We start from the raw sequence: 11,674 nt of genomic DNA on the forward strand, positions 1-11,674 counted from the left end.
ACAGCAGTAGGTATGTGCAGAGCTTGTCCTGCTCAGGAAGGCCATCACGTGTGGTATCACCCTGCAAAGTGGCAATGAATAAAGAAGGGGTGAAAGGAAGGTGACTTCTCCAACAGCGAGTGTACAGGCTCGGAAGTACCTGCGTATTTACAGTTAACTGTTTGTCTGAGCAACCCCCAGTACTAGGAGCTGTACAGATTCAGAATGAGAGGTCTTTTTTGGAGTGACAAGGACCTACACAGAGAAAACACAAAGTGGCTGTGACCAGCCCAGATGTCGATCTGCATGCTGTAGGTTAGGACCCTAATGGAAAGGAGACACCAGAATAAGATGTGCATCAACATGCTGGCAGGAACTCTCGCTGGCAAGGATGGGGGCAAACAATCAGTATGTCCTTAATGGGCCTGAGTCTTTTAATCCAGCATTGCTGAAGCGCAGGCATGTTATCCTCTAGACACCCTGCTTTCATTTAAACAGGTTGTCTCTGGTTATTGTGTGAGGGAGGGAAAACTGAAAGAGTGCTGGAGACAGCACCAGGCTGTCATGGTGCCTGCTTGGGTCTGCAAAGGCTGAGATGATGCCTCAGAGGCACAAGCTCGCCGGTCAGCAAGGGCACCACGCACCTGGATGTGAGGGACCAAAGTGGGAAGAGCTCGCCTTCTCTCCCTTTGCTTCGGTGATGAATTTCAGCGATGCACCAGCTGACAATATTGCCCCAGTTAGTCATGGGAGGTAAATATGGATCTGGGTTTCATCCCCCGGTCTGAGGCTCTTGTCTATAATTGTTAGGCTGGGCCAGTCCAAAAGTCTGGACCACCTTAAGAGATGGGAGCAGGACAATTGGTGGCAAAAATACTGTGCAAACAAACCTACCAGCTGCTTGGGAGCTGGGATGTCACCCCTCCAATATCCTACTATCAAGAATCCAAGCCACGCACTGCTAAGTATAACCAGGAGATGGCACACAACGAATAGAGATGTTCCTTGGGAGAGCAAACTGAAAAAGGCAGTTAGGCCTAAGGCGTCTGCTGCACATCCCCAAAAATGTGAGTGAAGTGACTCACTATGGCAGTTCCAGGAAAGAAAAGTCTCACATCTTCTTTCTTGGAAATCCATTGTGCAAAGTCCTCTCACTTGGAAAAAAAAGCACACAAACCCCCATTTTTATTTTGAAAGAGGGGAAAAATTGAGCACATTTCCCCCCATTTGAAAACATGCAGCTGTCGGGATATACCACTGCCTTCTGTCCCCATGGCCTTTCCTGTGTGAGCGGAGCCTCCTGTGACTCCTGTTTCTGTTCCTTTCATTCAGCTGCCCTTCATTCATTGCTCTAATATCCCATCTGTTAACGCATTCCTTGAAGAAACTCTGTTTATGGCTTATATGAAGTCGTATTAATAGTCAGCAAATAGAAGAGGTTTCTACCGACAAATCAGACCAAATAGCACAGCAATGTCTGCATGTCTCCATGGCTGAGCAAGGAAAGTTTGCAATCTCTGCCTCTGGACTGTAGGTCTGGATCTGCTGATTCACAGACTACATGAAATACATTTTTCGCGTAGGGCTTGTTCAGCCCATGTTCATTTGTGGGAGCAATTTTTCAGCACCTGTTTCTGAGGTAGTATAGTAGAAAATAACAAACCAGTATTTTTTTCTAACCATTGGCAATTCTCCCTTTCTAGGAAAGGAAGTATAAAGGTTGTACAACCAGCCATTTAGAGACCAGAAGAAAGATTTGTTTTCAATAAAAACATTACCTACAGAGCTTCTGCTACAAACATTGCATTTCCAGGAAATTATTGTCCATATCTCACTTGAACAAATAATTTCGAAACACATTGGTGTTATTGTTAAACCATATACTATGCCACTTAGCACATACCCAGCTTGTAACCAAAGAGGAGCTTCCCCTCTTCCCCCCAGAAGAGAGTTCTTTCTCTCTCAATTTTCTCTTCTTTGTCTTAAACATCAAAAATTAACTGAAACATTCAGTCGACAGTGACTTAAATAGTCCTAAGAAAAACAGGACCAAGCAATTCCTTTGGTCCATTGTCAGAGTCCTTTCAGCATAAGAGTGCAAGGACAGGGCAAGCCCATGGCGACACTGCCCCAGGCTGCTAGTCAATGCTTTGAGGCTCAGTCATTCCCTAAGCCTGAGGATGTTTAAGAGCTCCTAGTGAAGCATTTTTTCTTCCGTGAATTTGTCCAGGTGCTTTTTACAGCCAGCTAAACTTTTAGCTCTCACAGCATCCTTGTAGATGAAACTAGTTCAATTTCATGCCCTCTGATTCTCAGACTGGAAGAGTCGGTGAAGGATGCCACCATGAAGGACACATGGATGGTAACCAGGAGTCATTACTCACTGTCCCTTCCACTCCGAGAATCCCTATCAGTTTGCCCATATAACTAATACAACCATTCTTACATGAAATCCCCAGGACAGTAGATAGATATTCTGCAAACTCAAGAATCAGACAAAGATGATGTGCAACCATTCACTCACTGGAACCCATTTCTCGCTTTTCGATCCCTTGTGACATGCAATTACATATCCTCAGGCAACATGCAGAAGGATCAATTCCTCAGCCAGTGGCGTTTGGTATAACTATGCTACATAATGTTGGTGGGAGTCTTCTATCCTATCCTAAGAGGAAAAAAAAACATAGCTGTTTCAAGGCCAGTTATTTTTCAAATTAAAGCAGCATAAAAAAGTATATTTGCTTCTTTTCATTGTTCCTTCTAAATTCCTACTTAGCATCTTGAAAAACCTTTAGGGGATTTGCATTTAGAACTTGAAACAACTTTCTTACAGCGTGGCCAAAGAAAACTAAGGCGTGTGGGTGGAAGAAGCTGCGGTTGATGCCAACAGTCAAACATAGCGAGTAGATATCTTCAGCTACGTAAAGCGAGGCCAAATGGAGCACAGCACTACTTCAAATCTTCCTCACACCCTAGTCTTTAAAGACAGTTAGTAAATATGTGCTGGGACTGGGCACACAGTGGATATTTCCAATGGCCCAGTGCAAACCTTGCCTGTTAGTCCACCTGTGGACACACCACTTAAATAGCCGAAGAAACCTAAAAATAGACCATCTACAACTAAACACTAACAGTACTAAAACCTCCTTCCATAGCAGTGCTCCAGCTGCTAAATTACCTGCTATCAATTACTTTCACGAAGGCGTTCTCAGCCTGAAGTGTGCCCATTGGAAGCTGGGATCCTGGTGGTCCTGGAGCAGGTGATGGCAGACAAAAATAGCTTCCTTCATGTGCCTGCTTGTGGATGTCATCTTAGGTCCTCTTGGCAGGTTTTGCTGCTAGAGGAGCCAACTGCTGGCCCAGCTCCTGGCTCTAGAGGCCATGAGATATGGAGAGAGGGAGTGGGAAGGCTGTTGCAAAGAAGAAAGTGCTGCTCCAAAGTGAGGGTCAGCATGGTGTGTCCACCTGTAACAGAGCTGCCTATTTCATATATTCAAGGTCCCCCCCGGACTGGAAACATTTACCTAATAGAGACAAGGTAGTTGATGGTAGTTGCAACTCCTCCAGCAAAACCAGAATATTTTGCTGTCAATAGCTGTCATAATCAAGTGGAATGACCTGCTCCAGCATGCCCCAGATTCCTGGGAACGGCTGCCACTGCCTTTTACTGTACTAACCTCATGGGCACAGACAGCCCCCTGAGTGGAAGCTGCCCGGTGCCAGCAGTGGGCTTCACCCTCTGCAGAACGACACCTTCCAGGCACACGGGCAGCCAGGGGGTCTGCAGAGACTTTCCCTCCTCGTGATTGGGGAGGAAGAGAAGGGCTCCTGCAGGGAACAGCTTCTGGGCCACATGGAGCTCTTCAGAGACATCCTGTATCCAAAAGGGACAAAAAACATAAAAAAGCTGGCAGAGAAAATCCCAGTCTGAAAGTGGGGCACAGGAGGGAGAGAAAAGGGGGAGGAAGAGCAAGAAATCTCAGCAAGAAAAGGTTATCCTAATCCAGCCTTTAGCATTCAGGCCTCCAGCTCTTACTGAAATCCATAACGCACTTATCTGCCTTCTCTCATCTGACCTACAGATTGCTTTACTTACTGGTGTACAATTCTGTCATTTTCTAATAGCCAAAATTCATTCAGAGAAACATAAGACATGGCAGAAGGGATGTATTCAGTCCCCATGCTGACACACAGGTGGTTCTCAGCTCCTGCGCAGCTCATTTGCTAGCTTGCCCATCCATAAAGCACTACCTGACATCTGTGCTAGGACAAAGATGCACAGTGACAAATGGACACTTCCACTTTGCCTAGAACATAAGTTCATGAACTTCTATTATCATTCAAGCATGGTTTAATTAAAACAGCATGACTTACACAATCATCTCTCTCTATGTCCCACTCTCCACTCTTTTTAAAAAACGTTTCCTGCCTTTTCCAGCTGGACAAGCTATCCTTCTGCCTTCTTTGAAGTAAACATTTTGTTGGGTTTGGCTGCTGTCACAGCCACACATAGTCTTCTGCTTAATATTTTATCCATCTGCTGCTAAAGAACTAGAGAATGTTTTGCGCTGAGAGTCTTAAAAGAGTTTTGAGATGCTAAGTAGAGTTAAGGAGCAGCAATGCAAGAGGAAAATGTATTTCTTTTCAGCTTTTACGTGCATGCTAATTTAAGCTGAAATGCCTTAAAAATGAAATATTCTCAAAGATGTTTGTTATCCTAGTGCTCACACGCTGTAAATTGGAGAACACACACTGCTTTATTAGCTAAGGACCTGATGCACCGTACTCACCCCCCTCCATAGTTCACATACGGAGATGTAATCCAACACTAATTTCCTCTTTTGTCTCAAATGAATGGAAAAAGAGAATTGAATTCTAGTGCATTTGCAGTTGCCAACATCTGCCTTGCCTCATTTCTGTGCTTGAATAACATCTGGCTCTGCTCTAGGACAGCCATGTGTGGGCAATTGTGCTGCATGGACCAGGCCATGCTTCCTGTGATAAAGCCTCTCTAAGGTCTGTCAGTCTGAGTTTAACTTCTGGCAGCTGCCTGGAAAGACTTGTTCCTTCTCACTGCTCTGTTATTCTTTCTGCAAGTTGGGTATCTGAGCCATTACTTGCCTTATAGGTGGAGGCCACTTGCTAACGTTGTGCTTCCTTTCCGAGCAGACGTAAATAACTTCGTTTGATGCAAGTCCTGTCTCAGATGTTTTTTTTTCCAGGGCTGCTCTGAAGAAAGGATGTTTTTCGTTTGTTTGAGCTATGAGGCCTGGAAATGCCTGCTTGGGAGAGAGCACGTGTGGCAGGGCAGCTCCTGATGCAAATGCGGTAGCGCAAGCACGGGGCTCTGCGCAGCTGGCTGCGGGGACCGGGCACTTTGCCTTTACCTTCCCGGGGTGTCTGTAGGCAGAGTGCAGGCTCGTGGGCAACCACAGGAACTGTGTTACAGGCTTCACGCAGGACGCAAACCCTTCACTTGTCCTGTCTCAGCTTTACCCTTCTCCGTATGAGTTTCTCTTGTGCACATTTTGAAGTTTACATCACCGCTTTTTTTGAAGTTCCTTGAAATTCTCAGAAATACCACTTTTTGTTGTCACACTTAAGGGGAGCTGCTTAACTAGCACTTAAACTAAACAACATTAAATTAATATTTGCAGTACAGCCACAAGAGGAATAGCAGACTTGGAAAGCTGTGTCCTTCTTGCCTGACGTTTTCCAGCCCCCACTCCTTCGCTCACCCTGCAGGGTGGATATGCCCTCCCCTAGCTCCCAAAGCAAGGGCACACACGTGCCTTGTTTCCCCTTGTCTCCAGTATTGAGAAGTGACAGATTGACATGTTTTTTCTCATCTAACCTGGAACACATGGCTGCCCTTTGCTGTCCACTTCTGGAGGCCTGCTGGATAGGAAGCGGGTTTGGACGCGGCCGGCGCTCAATGGCCCATTGTGCGCATCCCCCGTGGAGGCTCTCTGCCCTTCAAAGCGCTCTGCCCGGCATCTGCACAAAATGCTAAATGACAGCGTAACATAAAGAGGGCATTATTAAACCCAACAAATAAGAATCTCTCTGGCAATAAGGCTAACTTGTTGCACAATAATTATTTTCCACAAGTTTTCTAAGGGGAACACGCAGCAGCCACAGCAAGGAGCCATCGCACCCACTCTGGAGGCTTTGCACTGGAGAGCTGCAGGCACGGTTCCTGATTGCCAAGCTCCAGGAGGTGGTGGAGGTGTCCTGCGAGGCAGCGCAGTGCTCTCTTTGCTTCAGATTTATCAGCAGAGAGGTCGGCTGTATAGAGGGCTTGTGGGGTGCTGCAGAAACAGGCAGAGCAGGTAGAACTTCAGGCCAGGTTCAGAGCTGGTTTGCCTGTCAGAGCAGTGTGGCTCACGCTTCTACGGGGCTGCTCTTAATCCTTCACTTGAAAGCCCTCTAGAGCAAGTGCAACTGTTATGGTCTTTATTTTTCCCTTACGGCTCAGGACAGGGGAAAGGAGAGAGGCAACGGAGAGCTCTGAAGGGAATATTTAAGATGCCTGTTAATTTCCCAGAAATCTTTCTCTTGTTCTTTTTCAGTAGAAAATCTATGTCCTCATGAACTTTACAGGAACTTTTGCTCGTTCCCTTTTGCCTGGCTGAGCTCGGCTTTGTGCTGCTAACAGACCCCAATTCTCCAAGCTCTGGCCGGTGGCCAGGACCCAGAATTCAAGACTTTGTGGCAGCAGTGGCACGAGCCCTATCTCCCTTCCCTGCTGGGTGATATGAAGCCCCAGGCTGAGCTGACTCCCCTTTTGGCAGCTTTCTGTGGTTTTGTTTCCCTTTATTCTTTGTGCAGGAGGCGATGGAGGCAGCTCAGCTTGCTCTGGCCTCCCCCTGCAATGCCGAGTAATGGAAAGCACCAACTATGGTGGAGAAAAACCTGTCAAACCCACGGTGCCAGAGTGGGGAGTAGTTAGAAAAACTGATTGTTCAAGAGGTGTTGGAAGGAATAGTCAAGGCTGGAGATGCTCTTTTTCCTCAATAAAAGGTGCAAAGCCTTACCTCTGCAATGCAATTACCATGGGGAAATTTTGTATCTCAGTCCTACCTGCTTTTCTGTTGCGCTGTGCTCGTCGTCTCCTCCATCCCGCAGCGACTCTCCCCCAGAGGACAGGACAGCCTTTAGCCCAGCGTCCGTGCAGGCAGGTAACGCTTCCCCTTCCCCTCGCACATCCAGCTCCGCTCGCAGCGTCAGGGGAAGGGTTTCTGGCTTGCTCCTAGGAGTGCCCCAGCCCTGGCAGCTTTAGAGGAGGCCCTTGTTGGCACGGATGAAGGAACTGCCTGCAGCCCCGGGAAGCCACCAAGAACGCTTCTGAGGAATATAATCTGCAGACCTTGGGGCTGTTTGCTTAGCTTTCATTCCCATTTGTACCTCTGTGTCATCCAAAGATCTCCAATGGGCCCAGATCCCCTTGTGCTATATGACAGAAAGATATTTCCCGGTTACAGAAGCGAGACTCTGAATAAGGGAAGAGACACAGAGGCAAACAGAGAGGGGCACGGGAGGGAGAGGATGGGGAGAGGCGAAGAAAGTGCAGGGTCCATCTGCACACCCCTTCCCTGCTGTTCCCCAGGGGCAGGCAATGGGGAGAGCCCTGTCCCCACTTCCAGCGGAGTGTGAGGCAATGCCCATTGCCCTCCAGAGGTGCCCGTTCTGCTGGGATGAGCGCTTTCCAGATGTGTAAGCTCACACGAGGGGGACTCCAGCTGATTTTATAGGTCCACTCAAACCAGCAGCCACCATAGCGAAGGTGCCCCTCTCACCAGCCAGCATCTCTAGAGGCATGAACCACAAAATGCTAATGAAAAAATTAACAGGAATGGGTCACGTAACCTGACATTATGGAGGCTCATGGCTTGCACTGCCCTGCGTTCTCTAACTCTGCTGATATCCCCGGGGCACTGAATAAGGCTCTTGATTTTCACTGAGTTTACATTTTCTGGAGCTGAGTGTATGAACAGGTGACCAAAATGTTCAGTGATTTCACTTACTAATTTTCCCAGGGGTGGTGAGTAGATCCAGAACCACTGTGCAATCAGGAGGGAAATCATCTCTCTCAAAATGTACCCTCCAACAGCCAAAACATGTTTTGAAGCTGAGCAGGAAACATACATAAGCAGTGATTGCAACATAGCCACCACTGCAGTTATATAAAGAAAATTGGACGTAATATTTGGACTTAATGTGATATTCAACAGCTTCTGTTGTTGTAAGAAACCCATGATAGGATGCTTTGTGCATGTGCATGTTAATAAACTCCTTCCACTTTTACAGTGGGACATTTGAAAAACATGAAAATAGAGAAGTTTCTGCTGTGCTGTTTGCTCGTAAACTCAAGGACAAACCTGGTGGTGACAAACTGACTTACCGAGATAAGAGTCCCTTTACAGTTGGGGCAATGCCCGCAGCTGGCAGTGCAGTCAGGGCTACGGACAAACATGTGGCAGCGCTTCAGTGGTCTGTGTGTTTGTCCCCAGGATGCAAAGTCCCTTCCAAACTTTTGTTTTCTTTCTTTCAGCCAGCACACGTGATTTTACAAACCCTTTTGGCAGCACTGTAAATATTTGCGCTCCCCTCTAACCAACGTGGCAATACAACTCCTTTTTTCCTGTGACATGTCAGCTAGGACAGGGCTGCCACACAGATCCATTACGAGATAGGCCGACAAGTCTGGGTTTCAAACAACTGACACACAGTTTGTTCCCGGTCCAACATCTGGATTAATTGCATTTCCCCCTCATTTGGCTCAGTGACCTCATTCTCAGCAGCAGTTCAGACACCCACTGCCCATGGCTAAAGCAATTGCATTGCTGCTTTGCTTCTGGCATCAGCACTATTGGTACCAGCTCCCACAAGCTTTGACTGGCTTCTGACCTTAGCGATACTTTATCAACCTGCTGGGGAAATCTGAGCAACTTAATGGAGTCATCCAGAGCAAATTAAATCCAACCATAACCTCAGTGGTGCTGAAGTAGCTGCAGACCAACACCAGCTTTGACCTGTGACATTTTAGTTGGTCATTGCAGCAAAAAAATGAAGCTAAACAAGTACGAGGTTAATTTTTGAAAGCGCAGTTTAACTCAGGAAGAAAGTAATGGATCTATTGTGAGATGTGCAGAACAAACGGCAGCTTTGCTTTGCAAAAAGATTAGAAAGAGATCCAGTATGCTTCCTTCCTAAAAGCTCTGTAAATGCATCAGCACCTCCAGTTTTCATGGAACATGTTTCTGTGCTGTTGCCATACCTTTTGGTGGGTTTTTGGATGTTAATTGCTTTTCTGTCATAGCCTGTGCAAGAGAAGTGCGTCCCCCCCATTAATGCTTTCTTTTTCATTTGCTTCTCCTTTCTTACCCTCTCAAAGGCTTCGTATCTGGCAGCTCCTCAGACTCCCCTCTGCTAGGAAAGCTAACTGCAAAGATTGTAATGAACTGCTGAAAGGCTTCCAGGCAAGAAATGCTCCAACTTTGATTACAAAACAGGAAATATGAGTGGCGCCTTGTGAGAGCCACTGGTTTCCAAGGAGAGGAGTTGACCGCACAAGCGACAACGATGCAACCCAGCGTGGAGGAAGCGCAGAGGTGAGTGTGCTCCGAGAGCGAGACCGCAAAGAGCGTAAATACGAGCGACTACAACCGCCTGGCAAACAGTCCTGTTTGGGCCACTTGCTGGATACAAGGACAGGGCAAATTTATGAGGTACTTCTCCAGGCACTCTTTTATGGTTCAATCCTTTGCAAATCAGGGACTTTCTGACCTAGACCTCATTTCTATGAATTCAGAAGCACTCACTGAAAATCCAACTTTACTGTGAAACGACAAACTTGTGGCAGGCTCCATATCCTGGCCCAAGGAGCTTAACTGCAGTTTCTGGTCATGTTACACCCTCTGTCCCACCTCAGCCACCTCTTTCCCTATAGAAAAGAGTTCAAGCTTACATAGCTACACCTGCTCCTGAAGGCCCCGCACAGCAACAATGACATATGTGGGTGTAACCACAGTTTCTGTACAGACATTTATTGGAAGGATATAAAAATAGAGTGTAAATTTTAATAAAATGTATTTAAACATGTCTCAGACAAATAGTTCCACACGTGTTACTTGGTGGGAGAGGAGCCCAGAAGACTGACAGCATGGCCAGATTCCCTGATGTGCCCAGATCCACCAAGCAAAACAAAGCCTTGATCCCAGAAACAGGTTACAACCCTTCTTTCTGCACATCTTTCTGGTCCCTTTGCTTCCTAAGCCTCTGTCAGATCTGCTCTGCTTGACAGCAGCTCTCAGCAGCGTGGGCACTATTTCATTAACCAGTCACTGGAAATATGGAGTAGGGCTCCATGTAGACATGGGCAGAGTCCACTTGAAACATCTTCTGAACTGGACAGTAACCCTCAGCTCACGCTCTCCAGAAAGAGCGAGCTTGTTCCTCTTCTCGTTATGCTGATAATGGTAGTAAATACGTGCAGTATCAAATCACTTAGGTTAATACAGAATAATTGTATAAATGAGCATCTCAGGTCTTTAACTGTCTTCCTGCTGAAGTTGTTTCCATTCAAAAGTTCCATCCAAACTTAGATCAAAATTATCCTTCTCTTGCTCTCGGGAAAGTTCCAAAAATACCTGAAATGGTCAATATAAACCTCTAATTATTTCTCTAACACTCACTAGACACTGCAATGAAGCTTTATAGGAAGTACAGCTCTGCAACACCCACAAGAGGTATGTGAAGTAGCTTCAGTGGGTGGGGAACAGAAACACTGGCTGAGACACCTGTGCTTTCTGGTTTACCCTGCCAAGAGGTGCAACAGCAGACTGCCTACAGGTAAGTTTTACCCATCAGTGGATTAACATAAGTATTCCTCAACTTTACCACAAGCCTTGTACAAGCAGCATTAATCTAGTGGTTCAGGAGCAACCAGAGAGGCCAGACACTGGCATTTTATCGAGGCCATCCATACCACTGGACAGCAATGCAACTGTGCACTCATCTTGGGTGAGTGGAGCCAGGCAGCAAACCAAGGCTTGTGCCCACCATGCCTCTTCCCAGCACGTGAGGTGTTGCATTGGAAAAATAATAATTAAAAAACAACAAAAACATTTTTCACCACTTACACCCCTCTCAGAGTAATCCTCCCCCTGATACACACCATGAGCGTGCACAACAGAGCCATGACCCCACCACCCCAGGCAGTTTCTCCGAGGAGCATCCTCCTGCCGCAGTGCTGGCTCTGGCCACTCTGCAGCTTTCGATCCTGCACATCCTTTACAACATGTCGAGCTTTGAAATCACTTGCCTGAGCCAAAGTATTCAAAGAGAAGCTGTACTCCTCGAGGTTGAAGGTTCTTTTGGCTGTGGAAAAATAAAAAGAGAGCTGAAATTTAGCATACTGTGTTCCACTTTTTCAAAAAGTCATTGTGTTTTGCTCTTACCTTCCTCTAGCTTGGAGAAAGACTGAGACAGGGGCACTGCATCTTCCATTGGGACCTTGTAGACTAGCAAAGACGGAAACCTGGAAGAAAAAGAAGTAAAGGTGACTCTTGTTCTGTACTGAACTTCTAGGGTTAAAAGTTTAGCTCACACTATGGAGCTAGACATTTTGCTGCTTGGATTACAGCAGGGCTGGACCTAGTGACATTATCTAATCACATCCCCATACAGAGAC

General features: G+C 46.6%; 1 protein-coding gene and 1 long non-coding RNA gene across 12 annotated transcripts in view; one reads left to right on the top strand and one right to left on the bottom strand.

Annotated features, from left to right (window-relative positions):
• The window catches only part of LOC112982511 (uncharacterized), a 79,955-nt gene that overhangs the window by 51,911 nt on the left and 16,370 nt on the right, over positions 1 to 11,674 (top strand). Inside the window, exon 6 of the long non-coding RNA XR_010392188.1 lies at positions 9,377 to 9,593. This is a non-coding gene — a long non-coding RNA (uncharacterized LOC112982511). The remainder of the gene's footprint in view (positions 1 to 9,376; positions 9,594 to 11,674) is intronic.
• LOC112982508 (ATP-binding cassette sub-family A member 10-like) overlaps positions 10,013 to 11,674 on the bottom strand; it is a 30,151-nt gene continuing 28,489 nt past the window's right edge. For all 11 annotated transcript variants that reach the window (XM_064522788.1, XM_026098975.2, XM_064522786.1 and 8 more), the window contains 3 exons: positions 11,442 to 11,521; positions 11,306 to 11,361; positions 10,013 to 10,631 (listed from right to left, as the gene is read on the bottom strand). In XM_064522788.1, the coding sequence (XP_064378858.1) occupies positions 10,533 to 10,631; positions 11,306 to 11,361; positions 11,442 to 11,521 (235 nt within the window). In that variant the 3' untranslated portion in view covers positions 10,013 to 10,532. The remainder of the gene's footprint in view (positions 10,632 to 11,305; positions 11,362 to 11,441; positions 11,522 to 11,674) is intronic.

The sequence above is a fragment of the Dromaius novaehollandiae genome, chromosome 18, assembly GCF_036370855.1.
Source record: "Dromaius novaehollandiae isolate bDroNov1 chromosome 18, bDroNov1.hap1, whole genome shotgun sequence".
Classification (NCBI taxonomy): domain Eukaryota; kingdom Metazoa; phylum Chordata; class Aves; order Casuariiformes; family Dromaiidae; genus Dromaius; species Dromaius novaehollandiae.